Source organism: Oncorhynchus nerka, linkage group LG6 (assembly GCF_034236695.1).
Source record: "Oncorhynchus nerka isolate Pitt River linkage group LG6, Oner_Uvic_2.0, whole genome shotgun sequence".
NCBI lineage: Eukaryota > Metazoa > Chordata > Actinopteri > Salmoniformes > Salmonidae > Oncorhynchus > Oncorhynchus nerka.
Genome location: NC_088401.1, coordinates 50,995,084 through 51,018,777, shown reverse-complemented (window position 1 = coordinate 51,018,777; position 23,694 = coordinate 50,995,084). Strand labels below are relative to the sequence as shown.

The 23,694-nt window shown below is 46.0% G+C and overlaps 1 protein-coding gene across 1 annotated transcript in view; it reads right to left on the bottom strand.

Moving 5' to 3' along the window:
- Positions 1 to 2,198: 2,198 nt before the first annotated feature.
- Positions 2,199 to 23,694, bottom strand: part of LOC115130567 (protein diaphanous homolog 1-like) — a 123,210-nt gene continuing 101,714 nt past the window's right edge. Inside the window, 10 exon segments of the mRNA XM_065019625.1 lie at positions 2,199 to 4,468; positions 13,315 to 13,404; positions 18,428 to 18,560; positions 19,025 to 19,189; positions 19,449 to 19,573; positions 20,646 to 20,775; positions 21,039 to 21,278; positions 21,604 to 21,705; positions 21,877 to 21,971; positions 22,091 to 22,189. Of these exon segments, the coding sequence (XP_064875697.1) occupies positions 4,281 to 4,468; positions 13,315 to 13,404; positions 18,428 to 18,560; positions 19,025 to 19,189; positions 19,449 to 19,573; positions 20,646 to 20,775; positions 21,039 to 21,278; positions 21,604 to 21,705; positions 21,877 to 21,971; positions 22,091 to 22,189 (1,367 nt within the window). The 3' untranslated portion in view covers positions 2,199 to 4,280.

Sequence of the window (23,694 nt, the reverse complement as noted above, 5' to 3'; positions counted from 1 at the left end):
ATTGCCTCGCCTGGTTTACCAAATACCTCTCAGACAGAGTTCAGTGTGTCTAATCGGAGGGCTTGTTGTCCAGACCTCTGGCAGTCTCTATGGGAGTGCCACAGGGTTCAATCCTCGGGCCAACTCTATTCTCTGTAAACATCAATGATGTTGCTCTTGCTGCTGGTGATTATCTGATACACCTCGACGCAGACAACATCATTCTGTATACTTCTGGCCCCTCTTTGGACACTGTGTTAACTAACCTCCAGACGAGCTTCAATGCTATACAACTCTCCTTCTGTGGCCTCAAACTGCTCTTAAATGCAAGTAAAACTAAATGCATGCTATTCAACCGATCACTGCCCGCACCTGCTCGCCCGTCCAGCATCACTACTCTGGACGGCTCCGACTTAGAATACGTGGACTACCTAGGTGTCTCCAGATTTAATCCAAAATTAAATCTAGAATCGGCTTCCTAGATCGCAACAAAGCATCCTTCACTCATGCTGCCAAACATACCCTCGTAAAACTGACCATGCTACAGATCCTCGACTTCTGTGATGTCATCTATAAAATAGCCTCCAACACTCTACTCAACAAAGTGCCACAGTGCCATCCGTTTTGTCACCAAAGCCCCATACACTACCCACCATTGCGACCTGTATGCTCTTGTTGGTTGGCCCTCGCTTCATACTCATCGCCAAACCCACTAGCTACAGGTTATCTACAAGTCTCTGCAAGGTAAAACCCCGCCTTATCTCAGCTCATTGGTCACTCGTAGCACGCGCTCCAGCAGGTAGATCTCACTGGTCACCCCCAAAGCCAATTCCTCCTTTGGTCGTCTTTCCTTCCAGTTCTCTGCTGCCAATGACTGGAACAAACTGCAAAAATCTCTGAAGCTGGAGACTCATATCTCCCTTACTAGCTTTAAGTGCCAGCTGTCAGAGCAGCTCACAGATCACTGGACCTGTACATAGCCCATCTGTTACCAGCCCATCCATCTACCTACCTCATCCCCATACTGTATTTATTTATCTTTCTTCTTTGCACCCCAGTATCTCTACTTGCACATTTACCATTCCCATGTGTAATTTCTATATTGTAATTACTTCACCACCATGGCCTATTTATTGCCTTAACTCCCTTATCTTACCTCATTTGCACTCACTGTATATATACACTTCTTGTTTTCTTTTGTTCTACTGTATTATTAACTATGTTTTGTTTATTCCATGTGTAACTCTGTGTTGTTGTGTGTGTCAAATTGCTATGCTTTATCTTGGCCAGGTCGCAGTTGCAAATGAGAACTTGTTCTCAACTAGCCTACCTGGTTAAACAAAGGTGGTTTTAATTTTTTTTTTTAAGAATGGTTGACTATTTCTGTTGTATTAAACCCTCTGAACACAGGCCCCCAAACTCAACCTGGCTGGTTGAGCAGAATTCCGTATATATCAAGTGTCAGAGTAGGAGAGCTGATCTATGATCAGGTCCCCCTTCTAATTAATTATTATTTAAAAAGGCAAAACTGGTCCTAGATCAGCACTCCTAAATATCAGCCTAGAGCCATAATGGCGATGGTGACTGCGGTCATCTTTTGTTGGTCAAGAGAAACCATGGCTCTCTTAGCTGGTTCCGGGTGGCTGACTGAGGGGGTGAGTAGATTATTGGGAATCATGACTTGAACCTGACTTAATAGTCAGACCTCTATCCCACCACAGGCCTCAACCACTATCTCACCATTAGGGAGAGGAGTATTAAGAAAAGAAACAGGTACATCTCTCTCCCGCTCACACACGGTCTAGTGCTCGTTCAGTGAGGGTTCATTGGGATCTGTGGAACGTTGGCTGGCAGAGGTCTGTGGAAAACTCACCAGCATACTTCAGGGACCTGGACCCACAGAAGAAACACAGCCACAACAACGGCATTTACCACAGCAGGAAAGAATGTGTATGTTGATACAGCATCAGTCTAAAGTCTCTGACTTTGTGTAGCTGCTGTGTTAGCGCTTCCAAATGGACTTTGTATGTGTTCTGTGATCTAGTATAGACTAGCGTTGCCCTTCCCCCGCTCTCTAAACCCTGGAGTGCAGGGATGTGTACCTCAGATGAAATTCCCACTGGCTGAGGCCCAGGAACAGAGCTCCGTATTTGACATCATAGTGAACGGGCACGCGCGCACAGGATAGATTCTGTTGTACAAAAGAATCCTCAGACACATTGTTATCGAAGTCATTTTAATGGTAGCGGACAGCACACACGATCATTTAATACACATTACCACAGTGATATCTCCAGAAACCAACTTTAACCTCTACTTTTAACGTCCATTAAAACAAGTGTAAAAATTCACATAGAAAACAAGCTCTTATAAAATGAAAAAATTAAATAAAATCTAGAAAAAATTATAAAAATCAGGCCAGAAAATGTTATTATTTTCCAGTGATGTTTTTTCAACCTTTCCTCAACGTCCTTTAAAAAGACCACTTAAATAATAGGGACAGGATCACCTGAAATGACTCATCCGCACAAGGAACGTTGTCCTACGGTCGACACGTCATACTCTTGTTTCTGGCGAACAACTACAATCTAAGGGCTAAAATGTTTCCTCGTCGCCCCTTGACTGCAGTTGTTAAGTCACACAGACGCTGCGGTAACGTTGGTCCTTTTTATACCTTTGAAATATACTGCAGGAAGCAACGATTGTAATCATGAAACGACCGCTCATCTCTTGATAATAACAACATGTTGTGCTTGGTTCTAGTCCAGAGACCTGAACAAACCGATCTCTGATCAGCGCTTACGGGAAAACCACAGTTATTCAAGCAGATGTTCTAACCGTTTGTGACTGACTTGAGATCAGCAGTAGGGATATGTCATGTTTGCATAGGGATTGGTATAGCATGGGTCAACTGACAGAACTGCTTATCATTCTCCTTGGATTACACCAACGTTGTGGCGGCAACATTTGCTGATGGTTACTAAATACAAAACCAGAAAGGCCAGACATTCAGCAACGGGTGTTGCAGTCTAAAGGGGCAAGCACGCACACACACACTCACTCACTCGTGCGGGGACACACACTCGGGGACACACACTCGTCTCAGCATTTCTTTTGGGGCAGGTCTCCAGTGTGCTGTAACTTCAGCAGAAAGACCACAGCGCTGTTTAGGAAATAGAGCATTTATGATGACGGCAGACAGGCAGGCAGAACCACACAGTAATTACAGATGGCAGAGCATACCCAAGCACAAACTCACACACGCAGGCACGCACACAACATAGATGCACAAACAACCACTAACATCCACACACACACAATTTCCTGCTTGTGGAGACGTCCTTTGAGAGATGCCAATAGGGCTCTATAGTCTTTATCACCGACATATAGTGACTCCTCCCTGTGAATCAGAGAGAACATAAAGAGCAAGACCCGGGGAAATGAGATGAGGACTGTGGAACATGCACGCCACGGGCGGGCGCACAAACACACTTAGACTTATCCCTTGGTCCACCCTGACCCAACACAAACTCCTATTGGACAACACGAGGGCTGACATGTGCAACTTGAAGTTGTAAGTCGCTCTGGATAAGAGCGTCTGCTAAATGACTTAAATGTAAATGTAAGTTGTATTGGTTGGCACTTGTTTCTTTTATAAACATACAGCAAGACAAACATACAGCATATTTGATAATTACAGAGCAACATTTAACAGGTTTGAAAGCAAACCTGGGAAAAAGCAAAGCCTGTCCTATAAAACATCAGGGCCTCCACATAGGTAGGACCGTCCAACCATCCGGATTGGGAAATCCATCCTATCCCTCTGGGGGGGGGGTGTAGGATCCCTCCTGATAAAGTGTCTGTGGGATTGTCTCAAGACGTACTTTAGAGGGGAGAGTAGACGGATAGATAGTGTGCGCGAGAGAGACTGATAGAGAAAGAGAGACTGAATGAGCGATAGACAGAGTGCAGTGGATGTGTGCAGATGCCGACGCTTGACCAGACACTGTACGTTTATACGGCAGAGAAAGAGCCCTCCCTCAGCGTGGAAGCAACTAATAGCAAGCCAGCCTGCAAAACCCTGGGGGTGTGGTTAAGGTGAGAGCCCCGCACTCATCCATTGGCCCCTTCAGACCCAGTCTGTCCAATCCCGTGGTCCTATGAAGGAGAGTAGGAGGAAGTTTCCGCTAGACACTGATCTAAGATCCGTTTCTGTATCCCTGCCCCCATGGTTAAGGTTAGGATATGGGTATGGTAGGCTGATCCAAGATCTGTGGCTAAGGGGTAACTTCAACCCGTTTTTAACTGGACCGTGATAGGCTTTCCTCTAAGAGATCATCTAGTGACCCCGCCCCCTCTATGCTAGGCTCCTCCTTCTGTTCGGCCTTGGTCTTCTTATTGAGTGGTTTGCTGAAGGAGGGCGGGGTGTCCTCCTTCATCAACTCTTTGGCCAGGATGTTGGTTACTGCATGACCAGCTCTCCGGTTGGCTGAAAAGAGAGAGAGAGAGAGGTCAGACTAGTCAGGGTTGGTCATCTGGCGTTAACAGACATGCGACAGACAGGGATAGTTGAGACGGGTCAGGTCCATTCAGGATGCAGTTCAGTACAGGGTAAAGACAACACGGCCAAACCAAACCTCTCACTGCAAACATCAACCAGGCGACGTCCCAAATGGCACCCGATCCCCTATATAGTGCACTACTTTTGACAAAGGGGTTATGGGGATCTAATCAAAAGTAGTGCACTATGTAGGGAATAGGGTGCCACTTGGGATGTAAATGCTGAGAGAGAAGTGACTGACTCACCACAGGCCAGGGCAGGCTGTCTGGAGGAATACCTACTGTCTGCTGATTGGTCAACAGTACACACACATGCACAAGCATGTATTCTCAATGGTGATCAGGAGAAAGAACAAAATGCACACACACGAGACACATGCACGTATGCATGCACACACAGCAGTGGCGTTAATGTGAGCAAGGATTAGTGTGTGTGTGTGTACAGAACCCTTCACTACATGTGTCAGATAACTACTACACCCCATGATCTTGCTGGCATAGAGAGACAGAAGTGGAGGAAGGAACAGAGGATTGGAGGTTGTGAGGAGGACAGGGGGGTGGGAGGGAAGAGAGAGAAGCAGGAAGGAAAAGAGGAGGATTGAAGGCTGTGAGGAGGGGAGAGGGGGGCAGGAAGGAAAAGAGGAGGATTGAAGGCTGTGTGGAAGGGAGAGGGGGCAGGAAGGAAAAGAGGAGGATTGAAGGCTGTGTGGAAGGGAGAGGGGGGGCAGGAAGGAAAAGAGGAGGATTGAAGGCTGTGAGGAGGGGAGAGGGGGTCAGGAAGGAAAAGAGGAGGTTTGAAGGCTGTGGGGAAGGGAGAGGGGGTCAGGAAGGAAAAGAGGAGGATTGAAGGCTGTGAGGAGGGGAGAGGGGGGCAGGAAGGAAAAGAGGAGGTTTGGAAGCTGTGGGGAGGGGAGGCAGGAAGGAAGAAAAAGAGGAGGATTGAAGGCAGGAGAGGGGTATAAAGAGACAGGAGAGGGGTATAAAAGAGAGGGGTATAAAGAGAGAGGGTATAAAAGAGAGGGGTATAAAGAGAGGGTATAAAGAGGGGTATAAAGAGACAGGAGAGGGGAATAAAGAGACAGGAGAGGGGAATAAAGAGACAGGAGAGGGGAATAAAGAGACAGGAGAGGGGAATAAAGAGACAGGAGAGGGGAATAAAGAGACAGGAGAGGGGAATAAAGAGACAGGAGAGGGAATAAAGAGACAGGAGAGGGAATAAAGAGACAGGAGAGGGGAATAAAGAGACAGGAGAGGGGTATAAAGAGACAGAGAGGGGTATAAAGAGACAGGAGAGGGGTATAAAGAGACAGGAGAGGGGAATAAAGAGACAGGAGAGGGGTATAAAGAGACAGGAGAGGGGTATAAAGAGACAGGAGAGGGGTATAAAGAGACAGGAGAGGGGAATAAAGAGACAGGGGAATAAAGAGAGGGGTATAAAGAGAGAGGGGTATAAAGAGAGAGGGGAATAAAGAGACAGGAGAGGGGAATAAAGAGACAGGAGAGGGGAATAAAGAGACAGGAGAGGGGTATAAAGAGACAGGAGAGGGGTATAAAGAGACAGGAGAGGGGAATAAAGAGAGAGGGGTATAAAGAGAGAGGGGTATAAAGAGAGAGGGGTATAAAGAGAGAGGGGTATAAAGAGAGGGGTATAAAGAGACAGGGGTATAAAGAGAGAGGGGTATAAAGAGACAGGAGAGGGGTATAAAGAGACAGGAGAGGGGTATAAAGAGACAGGAGAGGGGTATAAAGAGACAGGAGAGGGGTATAAAGAGACAGGAGAGGGGTATAAAGAGACAGGAGAGGGGTATAAAGAGAGAGGATGTGAGGAGAGGACCACAGAAACAAAAGCGAGGATGTGGCACATAACCAGAGACTCAGGAATACACGGAAGAGTGAGAGCAGTGAAACGACTATATGAGAGAGCGAGAACGAGAGAGAGATGGAGTGTGATAGATTGATAAACATGTCACATTGTCCACAGGGAACATTCTAGCCTTTTCTCCCTCCTCCTCTCCCCTCTCCAGCATTTGGCGGACAGCTGTGCTAAAGCGGCCATTTAGAATGATATAGATCAGTGGGGGATTGTGGGTGTGTGTACTTGTGTATGCAAATGTATCAGAATTAAGATCCATTAATCCTCAAGCAACACCTGCTGCAAAATAACTGTTAACAGCAGTACATGCTGTACACTGTACGTGTGTGTGTGACATGAGGACCGAGCAGCGAGATGCAGTAGTGGGTTCTGGAGTTGACCTAGAATTAAGGTGGCAGTTAGTTCGACTCTGGTCATAGATGCAAACAGGCACACACACACACACACACGCAAATGCATGAACCATGGCTGTTAACCACATTACAACACACATTCACATGGTTCTGTTGACACACACACACGGGTTACCGAGCAGGTCTCCAGCACTAGCTGTGACAGGGACAGCACTGAGTCTGGGGAGGAAGAGGAGGAGGAGAGAGCGAGAGGAGGAGAAAGAGTGAGGAGGAGAGAGAGGAATATGGAGAGATACATTAGAGGTTACGCAACTCAGTTCCTTTCACTTGTTCAGTGCTGGGGTTTACAGAGCTTCATCCCTGCTGACGAACGCAGGCAGCTGTGGCTTTAAATTAGCACCTCGCTCTCATCTACCCCAGGGTGTTCAGAACAGAGATCTAACACACTAATTAGACATTATGCAAATGACCCGATGCGGTGCAGAGCCAGTCCCAAAAACCCAACACAAGAATAACTTAAAAGGGCTGTCAACGCTCCTCTTCTCACACTCAAGTTGAAGAACAAAAAGAAAAAAGAAAGTTGGGCTGAAGTACCACTGCGGTTCAGGAGCACAGCGAGCGAGAGAGGTGTCAAACTTTAAATAAGAGAGGAGAATCAGGGCGAGGACACTGGTTTGGGGGTCGAAGAATCAGGGTGAGGACACTGGTTTGGGGGTCGGAGAATCAGGGCGAGGACACTGGTTTGAGGGGGAAGGGGTAAATCAATTTGAGTTATGTTAGCAACAGAGCATGCTGTCAGAACAGCAGATACATTTGTAATTGATCAGGAACATGCTCATTTTGTGCCGATATCAACCTAAACCTTTAACCCGTATTTCTGAGTGAATGATTGATGAATATATGGCTTATGTTTTTCTCCTCCATTGTGTGTAACTGGTTCTTCAGTCAGAGTTGAGAGGCGAACCTGTTCCCTTCCCACCAGGAAACAAGATGTCTAGACCAGAACCCAGCACAATGCCTCACAACATGCTGCCTGTGATTACCTTCGTTTAGAACTGTGTGTATGTGTGGGACAGGGGAAATGGGGACACAGACAGGGTGGTGAAAAGATCATCTGTTACACATTACACAGGAGTCTTCATAATTACTGCCCGATGAGGAAGTCAAACGTATAAACAGTGCCGGTAAGTGTGTGTTTCATTGTTTGTGTCTGCAGATGTGCTGGGGAGTGTGATTACGTGAGCGAGTGTGTACATGAGTGACAGAGAGTAAGTGTGAAAGGCAAAGCAACGTGTGTTTAGATGGAACCGTTTTATTGTTAGATAGCCATGGTCTCTCAATATTCACAGATGCTCACAGCTGTGTGTGTGTGTGTGTGTGTCTGTGTGTGAGAGAGAGAGAGTTAGATCAGTGTGTAGAGTGATGAGACTATGATCATGTAGTTTTGACATGATAGTCATGAGGCCAGTATGTATGGATGTTCCCAGCTGGAGCAGCAGCCAGCGGATCTGGTTCTAGAAGCTCACGTCGCCCCCCTCAGGCTAAACAGGGTAACGCACAGCGTTCCCAAAACCAGTCCTCAGTGGCAGTGAGTCAGTCATCTGGGACGAGTGCTCTGAAAGTAGACAGGGAGCCCCACAGTCCTTTATTAGGGTCATCTCTGTTAAAAGGGCTGGCCTGCTGCGGAGCGAGCGCGTGTCTCTATTGTGACTGGCCCTTTTATGTGTCGCTCCATTGTGATTGGTGCTTTGCCATTCATTCTCTATTGTGATTAGTGGTTTAGGGTGGGGTTATGACCTCGCAGATGGGCCTATAGTGATGTCTGGGATGCCTCATTGTGGTGCCGTCATTCCTTTAAGTGAAAGAGGGACTAGTCAGTAGGTTGTAATTTCCTTAGAATGGCTGTGTGAGAGTCTATTTGGATAAGGTCTTTTACTCTGTGTCTAAGTGTGGGAGTGTGTGAATGTGTATACGTTAGTATCAGTATGCAAGCATGTGTGTGTGTTGGTATGCAATGTGTGAGGGCCTGCTTTAAAAAGAGCAGTGCAGACAGAGGGAGGACAGCTGTAGCACCTCTCCCCCAGAGACAGCCAGAGAGAGAGAGAGAGCCGAGTCCCAGGTCAGGGGTTAAAGGCCCCGCCCCCTCTCTGCCACTCTTCGATCAGACAGCCATGACACAATGACCATAGCTGTGCTCGAATACCCATACTAACATACTGTATACTACATTCTTAATGAGTATATAACGCAAACTCATCCCATTCCGTACAAATGTGCACAACCGCGACATTCAAACGAGGCTACAAAGAAAACTAATGGGACTGTAGCGACTGTGTTGACTTCAAAATCTGGGGTGTGAACTACGCTTCTATTCAAGCGTTGATCGACATGGTAATGGCTCTATAGTTTTGGAGAAAAGTTGAAAAAAACTGACCCTCTGTTAAAACGGGACGTGTCATGTCGTAACGAACAGCGCGCATAAAGCAACTATTTCTGTCTTACAGCCTCTCTCCACCAGGTGTAGCACTTCTCTCATCGTTTAAAAACAAGAAATGGACAGTGACGGGGGTACGGGGGGGATACCTAGTCATATTTTGCGTCGTCACTGCAAGCGATCACGACTCTCAAAAAAACGGTTTACTTCTGGAGATCACTTTAGCGCCGCCCTAAAAACCCCATTCAAATTCGACACAAACCTTCAAATAGGTATGTAATCACACATTATATAAACTCTTTATAGTGTTTTATTTACATTTTAGAGGCGATAAGGTGACAAGTTGGACAGATCGAGTGAAAAAAATCTATTTTCCCACACGACATCTCTCCTTCTCACTATCACGCATCAGTTTCGCTTTCCCACCTGCCATTTTTAAAAAGACCCGACAGGGCTCAATCATGCAGAAACGGGCAGTGTTTAGGTCATGTCATTCATTTTGTTAGCAAGGGGAGAAAGTGTGCTTTACAATGGTATTGACATTACAGTTGATCTGGAAGTGTTACGTTTTTGGGGCGCTAAAATACGGTCAATTGTACGGACCAAGGCGATGTACAAAAGTGAGTGAGTTTACGTTAGCTAGCTAACAACATACCGGTACATACTGCTGTAATGATACGCTATGTGGTTCGTAAGGACAGCGTAGCCAATATAACGTGTAAGGTTACTTATTTGAAAAGTCATTACTTTATTACATTGCTCAACATGACCTTAACATTCGTCATAATTAATTAAAGCAATGAATTTGTATCCGCTCTCGTGCTTCGACTGCATATTTTCTACCAGTTTCTTCAAATCTCGAAACGATGCGAAGCCACGCCCATTTCCTGAAGAATTGCATTATGGGCCCTAAAGTACGGAAATAGTGTCCTCTGTGTGTATACTTCACATTTTAGTACGACAACCGGGAACTTTTGGTATACTAACTATATCCATACCATGACCAATAAGCATTGTATATACTCAATTCACGTCACAAATAGTACGGTTAGTATGAGTATTCGAACACAGCTCATGACGACACCCAGCATGAGGCTGGAACTGTGTGTGTGGGTGCTCTATCGTGAGGAAGAACAGGGGGACGTGCGTGAAAGAGTAATAGTAATGGCCGTACTAATGAAGTAACAAGAAGGTCTTTGAGGGTTTTCTATGTAGTGCATGCGGGTGTAGGTCCGTGTGCGTGGGAGTCCGAATGTCAGCCATCTTCACTGAAACCAGCGCAGAGTACCAGGACGTACCTCCTTCTCTAGCCCGCTAAAATAAGACCTCGGAGTCTTAACGCACGCACTCGCTATTGTGTGGGTTAGATGCTGAGAGGCCAGCCTAGCTGGGGAGAACGTCATGGCAGATTGGAAGATGGCTGTGAAAATCAATGTGGAAAAATGAGGCATTAACAAAGCTCTGATTGACCTGAAACCCCCCCCCCCACACACACAGCTAGCCAACACAGACATAGAAAACAAGAACTAGGGAAGAGAGCGCACACATTTCCTGTTTGGAGTGTGAAAACCAGTAGCGGTGTCTGACTGAGGCCCTAGTGGGCACTTCTCTCCCCTTCTCTCTTCCCCCCCCCTTTCCCTCATTCCTCTACCTCTCTTTCCTTCCTTTGGTTGTGTCTCAATCTGTTTAGCAGTGATTAGGTTGACTGGGCCTCACCTCCCTGTGATGAAGAGTTTTAGCTGTCCCTGGAGAATGCCTGTCAGAGTTAAAGGACCCCAAAGGACGCTTCCACAGATCACTGAACCAAACTTCACAATCGCCACACACATAACACTGAAACGTCAAACACAGCCGCCCGGAAGAGGCGGTGAGTAGGAAAGATGAGAGAGGCAAAGGGAGGAAGGGAAGGAGAGAGAGAGAGAAAAAGGAGAGAGAAAAAAAGAAGGGGGGGGGGGTCTGGGCTCTAAGTAGCCTATACTCTGGTGCTGTAACTCTGCTGTGTGTGTGCAGCAGCTGAAGTGAGTAACTCAATAGGCCAGTGAAGCAGGAGAGTATTTAACCAGATTATGCGGGTGGTTTTCCTCTAGCCTGAGAGAGCGAGGCTGGAGAACTGTAAGAGTAGAACAGGTCTGAGTGGAAGTCCGCACAGATCACGTAGAGACAGACTGACTGAAGCATGTGTTCACACAATGAACCCAGTCTAGAAAGCTAGCGCTAGCCTCAGGCTAGTGGTTGTCAACAGAACAGGGGTTAACCCGTTTTAAAAAGGTCATTGTGAAGCCACATTTTTATAGTGTATTTCTATTCTATAACGGAACACCCCAGACTGCCACAAATCCCTGTCGCTGCCACCCCACCCCTCTCCACCCCCTCCACCGTCCTGCCAGGCTGAGCTGACAGCACGCCCCGGCCCTCGAGCAACAAAACAGATGGCGCCGTACAAACCGGAGGCAGCCAGGGACTGAAGGCTTCCTCAGAGGGAAGGTCACTGTTTGTGCATGAGAGAGAGAGTGTGTCCAAGTATGTACAGTGGCAAGAAAACGTATGTGAACCCTTTGTAAATACCTGGATTTCTGCATAAACTGGTCATCAAATTTGATCTGATCTTCATCTTGGTCACAACAATAGACAAGCACAGTTTGCTTAAACTAATAACACACAAACAATTATAGGTTTTCATGTCTTCATTGAACACACAGTGTAAAGATTCACAGTGCAGAGTGGAAAAAGTATGTGAACCATTGGATTTAATAACTGGTTGACCCTCCTTTGACAGCAATAACCTCAACCAAACGTTTTCTGTAGTTGCGGATGAGACCTGCACAACGGTCAGGAGGAATTTTGGACCATTCCTCTTTACAAAACTGTTTCAGTTCAGCAATATTTTGGGGATGAACTGCTCTCTTGAAGTCTTGCCACAAAATCTCAAATCGGGTTGAGGGTCAGGGCTCTGACTGGGCCACTCCAGAAGGTGTATTTTCTTCTGTTGATGATATACTTCTGTGTTTAGGGTCGTTGTTCTGTTGCATCATCAAACTTCTGTTGAGCTTCAATTGGCAGACAGACAACCTTACAATCTCCTGCAAAATGTCTCGATAAACTTGGGAATTCATTTCCCCATTGATTATATCAAGCTGTCCAGGCCCTGAGACACAAAGCAGCCCCAAACCACGATGCTCCAATCATACTTTACAGTGGGGATGAGGTTTTGATGTTGGTGTGCTGTGCCTTTTTTCTCTCCAAACAGTGGTGTGTTCCTTCCAAACAACTCAACTGTAGTTTCATCTGTCCACAGAATATTTTGCCAGTAGCACTGTGGAACATCCAGGTGCACTTTTGCAAACTTCAGAAGTGCAGCAATGTTTTTTTTGGACAGCAGTGGCTTCTTCCGTGGTGTCCTCCCATGAACATCATTCTTGTTTATTGTTTTCCATATCGTAGACTCGACAACAGAGATGTTAGCATGTTCCAGAGATGTCTTTAGCTGACACTCTAGGATTCTTCTTGACCCCATTGAGCATTCTGCGCTCTTGCAGTCATCTTTGCAGGACGGCCACCCCTAGGGAGAGTAGCAACAGTGCTGAACTTTCTCCATTTATAGACAATCTGTCTTACCGTGGACTGATGAACATCAAGGCATTTCGAGATACCTTTTTAAACCTTTCCAACTTTATGCAAGTCGACAATTCTTAATCTTAGGTCTTCTGAGGTCTCTTTTGTTCGAGGCACGATTCACATCAGGCAATGCTTCTTGTGAACAGCAAACTCACAAGGCAGCTCTAACCAACATCTCCAATCTCGTTTCATTGATTGGACTCAAGGTTAGCTGACTGACTCCAATTAGCTTTTGGAGAAGTCATTAGCCTAGGGGGTTAACATACTTTCCCCAACCTACACTGGGAAAGTTTAAATGATGTATTCAATGTAGACAAGAAAAATACAATAATTTGTGTGTTATTAGTTTAAGCACACTGTTTGGCTATTGTTGTGACTTAAATGAAGATCAGATCAAATTTGATGACCAATTTATGCAGAAATCCAGGCAATTCCAAAGGGTTCATATACCTTTTCTTGCCACTGTATGTATGTATGTGAGTGAGTGAGTGTGTTCTTACCAGCTTGTCGTGGGCCTCTCTTCCTCTTGAAGGCAGCACCAGACTGCAGCGCCTCCAACAGGCCGTCCATGATACCAGTCTCATCACCCTCTGTATATACACACACACACACAATCAATATCACATACACAACTTTCTAACATATATAATCAATACAGAACAGAGAAACATCCATATTTACCATACAAAACACACAATTTTCAGCATCCTCCATACAGACATATGACAGAGGAGAGTTCAGTAGACAAAGCACGCCCCCTACCCTCACAAACACACAACTCTCTCACAGGGGGGTGGGGGTGTGTCACCAGTCAAATGGACATGGTGGACCATTAGATACAGTAACCTAGTTGGGCACTGACCCAGTTCAGATCCTGTAGAGGCTGCAGGAGTGTACACACACACACAACAGGTCTAGTAAACTATGGCTCAATAAGCTTCAATGTCGACCAGGGATGTGTGTGAGTATACTGTGTGTTTGTTTATGTCTTTGTACCCCTGCGCAGACACAGTGTCTGGCAGTCTAACGGGGCAGGGGAGAGGGGACTCACTGGCATACACAGGCATATGGTTTGAATTATATCCACTTTGAACTAAAAGAAGGGAGGATGACAGGGGGTGGGGGAGTGCTGCATGGGGTTAAAGGTTGTCTTCACCCCTCCCCCCCCACTAGCTTAATCCCACTGTAAGCCTAGCGGCAGATGGCTCCTAGACTTGTCTGTCACATCAGAGAAAGTCATACACACACACACACACACACACACACAGGCCCACAACACAGCTCGCATACCCACCCAAGTGGCCGCGGTACACAACTGCACAGGCAGAAAACATGCAGTGGTGTTTTTATTTTTAACCAAAAGGAGAATACTTCTGGCACAAAACCACTCCCCCCACCTCCGTAAATCACACGCTTGTGTTAAACCCAAAGCCATCCAGTGAAAACATCTTCGAGGAAACTGCTTTTGGGTGGGTGTTAACAGCAGCAATAAAGGGACAAACTGGGACCGGTTTTAAAAAGCATGCTATATAGTTTACCTAATGACCTGTACACTAAAATGAGACGACCGTATCCTAGGGCTAAGGCCCTCTCACTGCACAGCATGTGTACATTATTGTATGGCGCTACATTGGCTATGGGAAAGACCGTCTAACGATTGAATAGTGCAAATTACACTATCGACTGCCCTATCATTTCTGTAAGTTACATTTTTTAAATCGTTTTTTTATTTTGTTTGCCTTAATCAATTTGAAACACTTGTTGATAGCCAATTAAATTAAATCACATATGATCCCTAAAACTGCTGCACAATACTCATTTAATTAACACAGCCATTGATAATCTATGGTTGGAAATCAATAGGAGAGTGAGTGGTGGTCAAGGTCATTATCAAATGCTCTCTGACCAGTGTGTAACGATGACCCCCCACCCAACAAAAACAAGGTATAGCAAGCAAGGCAGTGAGTTAAAAGGGCATAAACTCTGCTAATCCGGTAATAGCATTAGAGAATCAGCATTAGAGATAAAGCTGGAGAAAAAAATTACCAGCTATTCTCTAAAGATGTCCCTTAGACAACCCCCCCCACACACACAGCCTGGTGTCGTCATGTGCAGAACAAGAGCACCCCTAATGGTATTACTTGACATATACACACACACACACAAAGACAGACAACAGCCCCCCCTTTGGCCACGAGAGATGGTTTACCCAGCATGACTACCACTCTTGCAGGTCACGTCCATCCCCCACCCCCTTCCTGTCATCCCACCTATCCCTTTCTCCTCTCCCCGTCCCTCCCTCTGTTCGGCGAGGACCAACGCTGTCTAATCCCTCTGAGACATCTGTTGCTCTAAGCATTCCCAGTGGCTACACGCCACACACACCCACGTGTCTTCTCTCACTCTCATACACACACACACCCTCTTTCATGCAGCACTGACACCTAGCTGCAGACCTGGGGAACTATGCAGGACTGTTGCTACTGAGGAATATGAACAGGTCCCAGGTCAGCTTAGACTACGGCTGCTGTCCCTAATACAATAGGCTTTTGCCATTGGCACTAAACCCTAGAATATATACAGTGAAGACTAAGCATAAATAAACTAGGCCTAAATCCTGATTATAAATGAGCAGTAGTACAGCCTGGCAGTATGTAATATCGCTGTATTTTAATCTTAATTTATATGCTGGTATTATAACTAGAGGTCGAACGATTAATCGGAATTGGGCCGATTTCAAGTTTTCATAGCAATCGGAAATCTGTATTTTTGGGCGCCGATTTCCGTTTATTATTATTATTATATATTTTTTTAAATACCTTTTATTTAACTAGGCAAGTCAGTTAAGAACACATTCTTATTTTCAATGACTGCCTAGGAACTGTGGGTTAACTGCCTTGTTCAGGGGCAGAACGACCTTGTCAGCTCAGGGGTTCCAATCTTGCAACTGCACAGTTAACTAGTCCAACGCTCTAACCATTGCACTCCACGAGTAGCCTGCCTATTACGCGAATGCAGTAGAAGCCAAGGTAAATTGCTTAACTAGCATTAAACTTATCTTATAAAAAATCACTAGTTATAACTACTAATCCAGTTTAGCAGGCAATATTAACCAGGTGAAATTGTGTCATTTCTCTTGCGTTCATTGCACGCAGAGTCAGGGTATATGCAACAGTTTGGGCTGCCTGGCTCATTGCGAACTAATTTGCCAGAATTTTACGTAATTATGACATAACATTGAAGGTTGTGCAATGTAACAGGAATATTTAGACTTAGGGATGCCACCCATTAGATAAAACACCGAACGGTTCCGTATTTCACTGAAATAATAAACGTTTTGTTTTCGAAATGATAGTTTCCGGATTCGATCATATTAATGACCAAAGGCTCGTATTTCTGTGTGTTATTATGTTATAATTAAGTCTGATTTGATAGAGCAGTCTGACTGAGCAGCAGCAGGCCCGTAATCATTCATTCAAACAGAACTTTCGTGCGTTTTGCCAGCAGCTCTTCGCAAGCACAGTGCTGTTTATGACTTCAAGGTTATCAGCCTAATGGCTGGTGTAACCGATGTGAAATGGCTAGCTAGTTAGCTGGGTGTGCGCTAATACTGTTTCAAACGTCACTCGCTTTTAGATTTGGAGTAGTTATTCCCCTTGCGCTGCAAGGGCCGCAGCTTTTGTGGAGCGATGGATAACGATACTTCGAGTGTGGCTGTTGTCGATGTGCTCCTGGTTCGAGCCCAAGTAGGGGCGAGGATGGGGACGGAAGCTATACTGTTACACTAGCAATACTATAGTGCCTATAAGAACATCCAACAGTCAAATGTATATGAAATACAAATGGTAGAGAGAGAAATAGTCCTATAAATACTATATTAACTACAACCTAAAACCTCTTACCTTGGAATATTGAAGTCTCATGTTAAAAGGAACCACCAACTTTCATATGTTCTCATGTTCTGAGCAAGGAACTTAAACGTTAGCTTTCTTACATGGCACATATTTTACATGGCACACATTACTTTCTTCTCCAACACTTTGTTTTTGCATTATTTAAATCAAATTGAACATGTTTCATTATTTATTTGAGGCTAAATTGGTTTTTATTGATGTTTTATATTAAGTTAAAATAAGTTAATTCAGTATTATTGTTAATTGTCATTATCACAAAAACATTTAATTAAAAATAAATCAAATCAGGCGATTAATCCGTATCGGCTGTTTTGGTCCTCCAATAATCGGTATCGGCGTTGAAAAATCACAATCGGTCGACCTCTAATTATAACGCAAGTGTCTGTGTGAGAGAAACTGAGGACACAGTCTCTGTTTATTTCACATGGGATTGTTAAAGCCATGAACTCCAAACACACACTGACCTCACAGAGTTCAACCAACTAGTGTGTATGTGGGAGAGGGGGAGGGTGTGAGAAGCAGGAAGTAAAACGTGAGGCAAAGTAATTAGGAAGAGAGACCTTGAAACACAGGTCAACACGCACAACAAAGACTAGGTGAGTGTGTGTACTGTGTGTGTGTGTTTAACTAGGTTGTGAAGAATTACCACGGAGCTTTGGCAGTCCTACCACCTGTATGTAAATGGCCTCTCCCCTCCCAGTCACATACAAATGTGCAGTCAAGTTTCATGGTGAACTGTCGACATGAAGCTCAATAGGCACTCAAAGCTCTATGAAGGAATGGATGGATGTGTGTGTGTGTGTGTGTGTGTTTTTTGAATGTCTGTAGTGGTTGACCATGAAAACGGACTCCTTCACATTCGACACACTGCATGGAAAATTGGTTAAAATGGCAGGTAGATCACTTGCTGCCCCTTTAAAAAGAAAGGGGAGAAATTATGGAAAGAATTAGGGAGAGATGGAAGAAAAAGAGGGAGGAGAAGAGCCAGCTGGAACACATCATCAGGAGAGAGGGAAATAATGTGGGTGAAAGAGTGCACGCACACACACACACACACACACACACACACACACACACAGCGCTGTAGCAGAGAGGAATTCTGTTGACTGTGGAACTGTGGAGTCCCAAGGGAGACCAACTGGAGCCAAGAGGAGGAATGTTCCGAAAGTAGGTCAGAGAAAGAAAAGTGGGGGAGGGACAGCATGTGTGAGGGTGTAGAAGGCAAAAAAAGTTACTTATTTGTGGTCCGTTTGTATGGGTTTCAGCGCATTGTCCTGTGTGTGTGTGTGTGTGTCAGGATAAGACGGCCACTATCCCAGCCTGTTTGAATCCCAGAGAGGAACGTATTTGTGGAGCTAGAGAGTTCCTCCATCTTCTTACTCTTTTCTGAGAAGAAAATCCCTCGTTCCAAAAACAACGGACGAGGGGATAAGACAGAGACTACAGTTTCCTCCACATTTGTATCCTCCGTCTCTCGGTCACACGCTCTTTTCTCTCGCTCTGTGCAGAGATCCTCTATATTAGATTATCTTAGGTCTGCTGCGGATTACTGGAGAACACACACACACACACACAACCACAGATCCCGCAGTACAGTGGGCTCTGACTGCCCCCAACTGGTATCAAGGAGAAGTTCAGTTCACAAAACATCCTCCCACCCACACACGTTGACCCACTCCTCTCCCACAGACACTCTGACCTTCGTTGAGGTCCAGTTGTTGGCTTCTCTTCTGTTTCTCCTCCTTCTCCCTGTCAGCCTTCTCTCTGGCCAGCTTTGCTCTCTTGATCTTCTCCTCCGCCTCCCTCCTCTTCGCATTCTCCTTCACGGCTTGCTGAGGGGACATGGACACAAGAGACGGTGAGTGCGTGTGTACGCGAGAGGGGGGGAGAGAGCGTGAGCACGCGACACCGAGAAACACTTGAAGAGTTGGCCACGTACCAAGACAACCGGGTTAAACAAGCCAGCACCTGCACCTGTAGGATCACGGAGCTCTCTTAGTAAACCACAGTCGCAGCTAAACGCTTTAAAATGTGACAGACACGCCACGTCAGCCGTTACGAACGCCATGTCAACACTAGGAACAGGTGGCAGAACCTGCCCCCCAGTTTCCACTCCTCCCTCTTCCCTCTAATGTGTTTGTTTAGGCTAAGAGGAAACTGATAAGGAATTACCTGTAGACTACACCTGCCTACTAACAAAGTAAATATTACTTGCACAGACAGGTGAGGAGAAACGACGCTGTTCGCTATCGACTTCAGTGTGTCGAATTGAACCCGAAATGAGGCGCACACTCACCTGGAACATGTTCTTGAAGTTGTTGAGGTCGCCAAAGAACTCTTCGACGGAAATCTTGCGAGGGTCGAACACAAAGTAGTCCCCCAGGTCAGAGTACTGCTTCTCCATGTTCTTATGCATCATGTCCAACTTCTCGTACTGCACTCTGGCAGTGCCCACGAAGCTGTGGAGAACTGCGTTAAGGAACACACGGCCCAGCAAACACACAGAGGCCTACACACTCACACACATTCAGCACGGAAGACCTGGCCTGCAGGAAATGACATCAGAGGATGTGTCCCGGTCTCCGTCGTAATTCGTAGGGTGTGTGTGAAGCTAATTAGAAACAACACTTTACACGTCATTCTATTGGGTCAGAGGAAGTGAAAAAGACTGGAGTTAAGTTGGACTTCGAGGGAATGTGATTGGCAGTAGTAAAGGATATATTCATTTTCTCTATGAACATGTCCCTGTCACTCTGTGGAGGAGGGAAGGTCTCCAGGTCTTTGTCCAGACTCTTCAGCGCACGGCCCATCTGCTCCAAGTTCTTCTGCAGAGTCTCAGCCGACACTGACACAGGGGTTAGAGGGGAAAAGGGGCAATACGTGTCATGAAAGGCAAGGGGATGAGGAGAGAAAACAAGGAAAGGAAAACTGTGTCCGAATATTTGCATCCCCCCCCCGTCTTAGTTATGAGGGCAGGTGTTAGGTGTAGTCTAGGGTTGGGCAATATTACGATAGCATCGTCTAGCGTCTACTGTCAGCCATCGCCGATGGTGACGACACAGCGATGTGACAGGCGATGGTTTAGCCCATTTAAAAAGTGACTGGCGCCGCGCCGTAGGCCTAAGGGACCGAGTCGGTCAGCACACGAGTGACATTCCCGAGTAATCTGCCTGGGTCCTATTTGCTATTGCCCTATTTCAAGAAACAGCCTGTTATTTATGCAAGCCTACAGAACGCAACAGAGTAAAGTAGCCAAGGCGAAGATTCCCCCAAAAGCAGCGCAAAATGTCCAGTCAGAATACTGCTTCTCTCTCTAGCTCTGTATAGCTCAAAGCTATTCCATATATTTATAACCAACACTCCTGAACTAGATTGGGTCTAGCTGTAATACATTTTTTAAAATTAAATTTAAAAACGCAGGCTATATTCCCTCTCCATTTGATATGAATAGGACTTTGGGCCAAGCTACACTTTCATCATTTTACGCATGCATGGTAGCCAGGGGACTCATAACGAGAGCGATCAAACGATAGCAATAGACTATAGAAAAAAAATGTTGAATTACAAGCTTCAAGTTTAAGCCCATTAAGAAATAAATTATCCGTGCGGGAAAAAGTCCATCTAAAAACAAAACCGAAACGGCCAATAACCTAAACTCCTACTAGGCCTATCATAAAAGCTTAAAGGCTAATTTAAGTTATGAACAGTAGCCTATTTCCTAAATATTCTATAGTCCTAAAGTTGCCGCTTTCAAAGAGAACAAGAATGAAAATGAAGAGAGGAGGAAGCAAAACAAGTAGTGTGAAGCACGAGGACGTTGCTTCTATCCAGCCCGTGATTTTATCACTACTTGATCACGATAGGACAAAAGGTTGACGTCGCCCGACCCTTGTGTGGTCCATGGTTGTCGTGGTTACCTCGGCTGGCCTTCTCCACGTGGATGAGCTCGTCTGGGAAGGTCATGACGTCGGGATACTGCTCCTGACAAACGTCAGCCAGGAAGTGCAGCAGCGTCTGCTTCAGGTCAGCCGTCTTGGTATCCCGCAGCTGATTGGACAGAGGGCAAATCAGACAAGAGTTTGATCCCCCTCCCTTTTAAAACCCTCAATGCAGTCTGCTGATCACGTCCATTTTGTCCTAACCCTGTAGCGTGTATGTAGATATGCGGTTGTGTCTGTGTGTTAGTTTATTTACACGTGTAGATCTCTATCACCTTGCAGAAGTAGTGGATGTTGAATGTGAAGGCCTCTGAGTGACGTGCATGTGTGGATATGTACACGTGCTTCTCTCTCTCACACACACACACACACCTTGCAGAGGTAGCTGATGCTGAATCCGAAGGCCTTGGCGTTGCGGGAACCGGCGTTCATGTAGTTGCCCACCAGCAGGATGATCTGCAGCAGCTGGGAGAAGGTGGCGCTCTTCCTCAGCTCCTCGCAGGCCGCCGTCACGGACACCACGTCTGGCTTGATGTTGTTCAGCTGCTCCTCAAACTGCAGCCGGAACAAGATGGCCGTCAGCCGAGGCTTCAGCCGCTTCACCGTTGACATCTGGAGGCGGGAGCGAAGGGAGTGTTGGAGACCATGACAGACACAAGAGGTAAATGTGTTATAAATGATTTCTGAAGCATCTTTTTAGTGCAAACGAACACTTGTGAATGCTCTATAAAGCCTTTTATAAGTTATGTTTCCTTTAAAGTGGGTTGGGAGGGATTGTATTTCCTGGTAGTGTTTGACTAGGGTCAATGGGTTTGTGTGTGTAGTTGGCTAGTTCGTGTTTTCCAAGTCTAATGTGTTACGCTATGGGTTATTCAGGCCAATCAGAGCTTTGTTAACTCCTCATTTTTCCACATAATAGCGTGTGTTCTGTTCTCACCACGACTCCAAACTGCTCGGCCTCTGCGAGGTCTTCATACTCATCTTTCATCTCACCCAGAACATTTAGCGTTTCCTGTTCAGGCAGCTGCTTGATAAGATTCTACACAGACAGAGAGAGACACAGAGAGAGACACAGAAAACATTCATTTACACACAGGACGAATACAACATTTGAATGCATAAATACACACGCATAGGAAACACCGACTCGGCTCACGTTCAGCCAGCAAGCCAGACAGACAAACAAAGACACACTCTCTCTGGTCTGTACCTGCACCATGGACTCAGAGAGCAGCTTCTCGTTGACCTCCAGGATGACGTTCTTGATCTCCTCGTAGGGCAGACGGAACGAGCCCAGGAAGATGGCTGAAACACACAGCCAGTCAGAGCTCACACACACACACAACAACACGTGACTGCTAGATCATTTGCTGCATTGTAACCCTGAGAAGCTGAGCATAGTGGATGGTGGTGACGGCACTCACAAAGGTTCTGAGATGATTTGGAGTCCAACACCTTCAACTCTTTCACCTTCTTCTTCTGGGTTGTTTTCTTTTCCTCCTCTCCCTCCTGGTCTTTCTTAGCTATTCACAGAGAAAGAGAGAGCGAGAGAGAGAGAGCGAGAGAGGTGGGGGTGAAGATTTTATATTGTTAATATTTGGTCTTCAGTAGCTCAGTTGGTAGAGCACGGCAACTAAGTCACTTTAGATAAAAGCTCAAATGGCAAGAGGTCAATCCCGAGGCACATTTCAACTGGAGGGAGGGGATAGATGGCGCGCAAGAGGGTAAAAAAAGGAACATGGCAGTGGAGGAGGCCACGGTGACCATTTTAATGCATATGACAAGGAAAACAGAAAGAGTGATATAACAGAGGTGACAAGAGAAACATCATGATAGAAATAGAGGGGGGGAGAGGTGGATGTAGATGGAGGCTGGCAGAGAGAGAGAGAGAGAGAGAGAGAGATGCCCTTTTCGTGCGTCTCCCACCTCCAGCTGTAGAACGTCATGGAGGTGTTGGGAGCATTGTAACGTTACACCTCGGAGTAGACGGGAGAAACAGCACTCCAGCACCACGGGGGAAGAATGTTCACGTAGCACAAGGCTACTGGACATAGTTCTCATGCAGATGGACATGGAGGGCTCGGAGGCAGGCACAAAGCAGCAGCGAACACACCACCATACACACACAAACTGTTGGGACGAGGGTCAGGAACTTGTCTGTGGGGAGTGTGTGTACTTCTGGGTTGAGTTCAGTGTGTCTTTGTCACCTGTCTGCGGGTAGCATATGTGTTTTCCCTGTGTGACAACAAGCATATGTTGCCTTCGTATGTACCTAATGTATTGTGTGCGTGTGTTCGCGTGTCTGAGTGTGCATAATGTGTACTGTCTGTATTGTCAATAGGAATCATAAACACCATTGTGTCTCGCACACTCTGTCCTGGAGCCTACAGAGAGCAGGAAGACTATCAGGATATCCGCCGTTACACACACGGACAGAGACAAACACACAGGGACATAGACACACACACACAATCAGGGAGACAAATAGAGATGGACATACAGGATATATACAAAAGTATGTGGACACCCCTTCAAATTAGCGGATTCGGCTTATCCAGCCAAACCCGTTCCTGACAGGTGTATAAAATCGAGCACACCACCATGCAATCTCCACAGACAAACATTGGTTGTGGAAATGCGTTCAATGAACTGATGAATCACTCTTCGCCATCTGGCAGTCCGACAGACGAATCTGGGTTTGGCAGCTGCCAGGAGAAAGCTACCTACATGAATGCATAATGCCAACTGTAAAGTTTGGTGGAGGAGGAATAATGGTCTTAGCTGTTTTTCCTGGCTCAGGCTAGGCCCCTTAGTTCCAGTGAAGGGAAATCGTAACGCTACAGCATACAATTACATTCTAGGCAAATGTGTGCTTCCAACTTTGTGGCAACAGTTTGGGAAAGGCCCTTTCCTGTTTCAGCATGACAATGCCCCTGTGCACAAAGCGAGGTCCATACAGAAATGGTTTGTCGAGATCGGTGTGGAAGAACTTAACTGGCCTGCATAGAGCCCTGACCTCAACTCCATC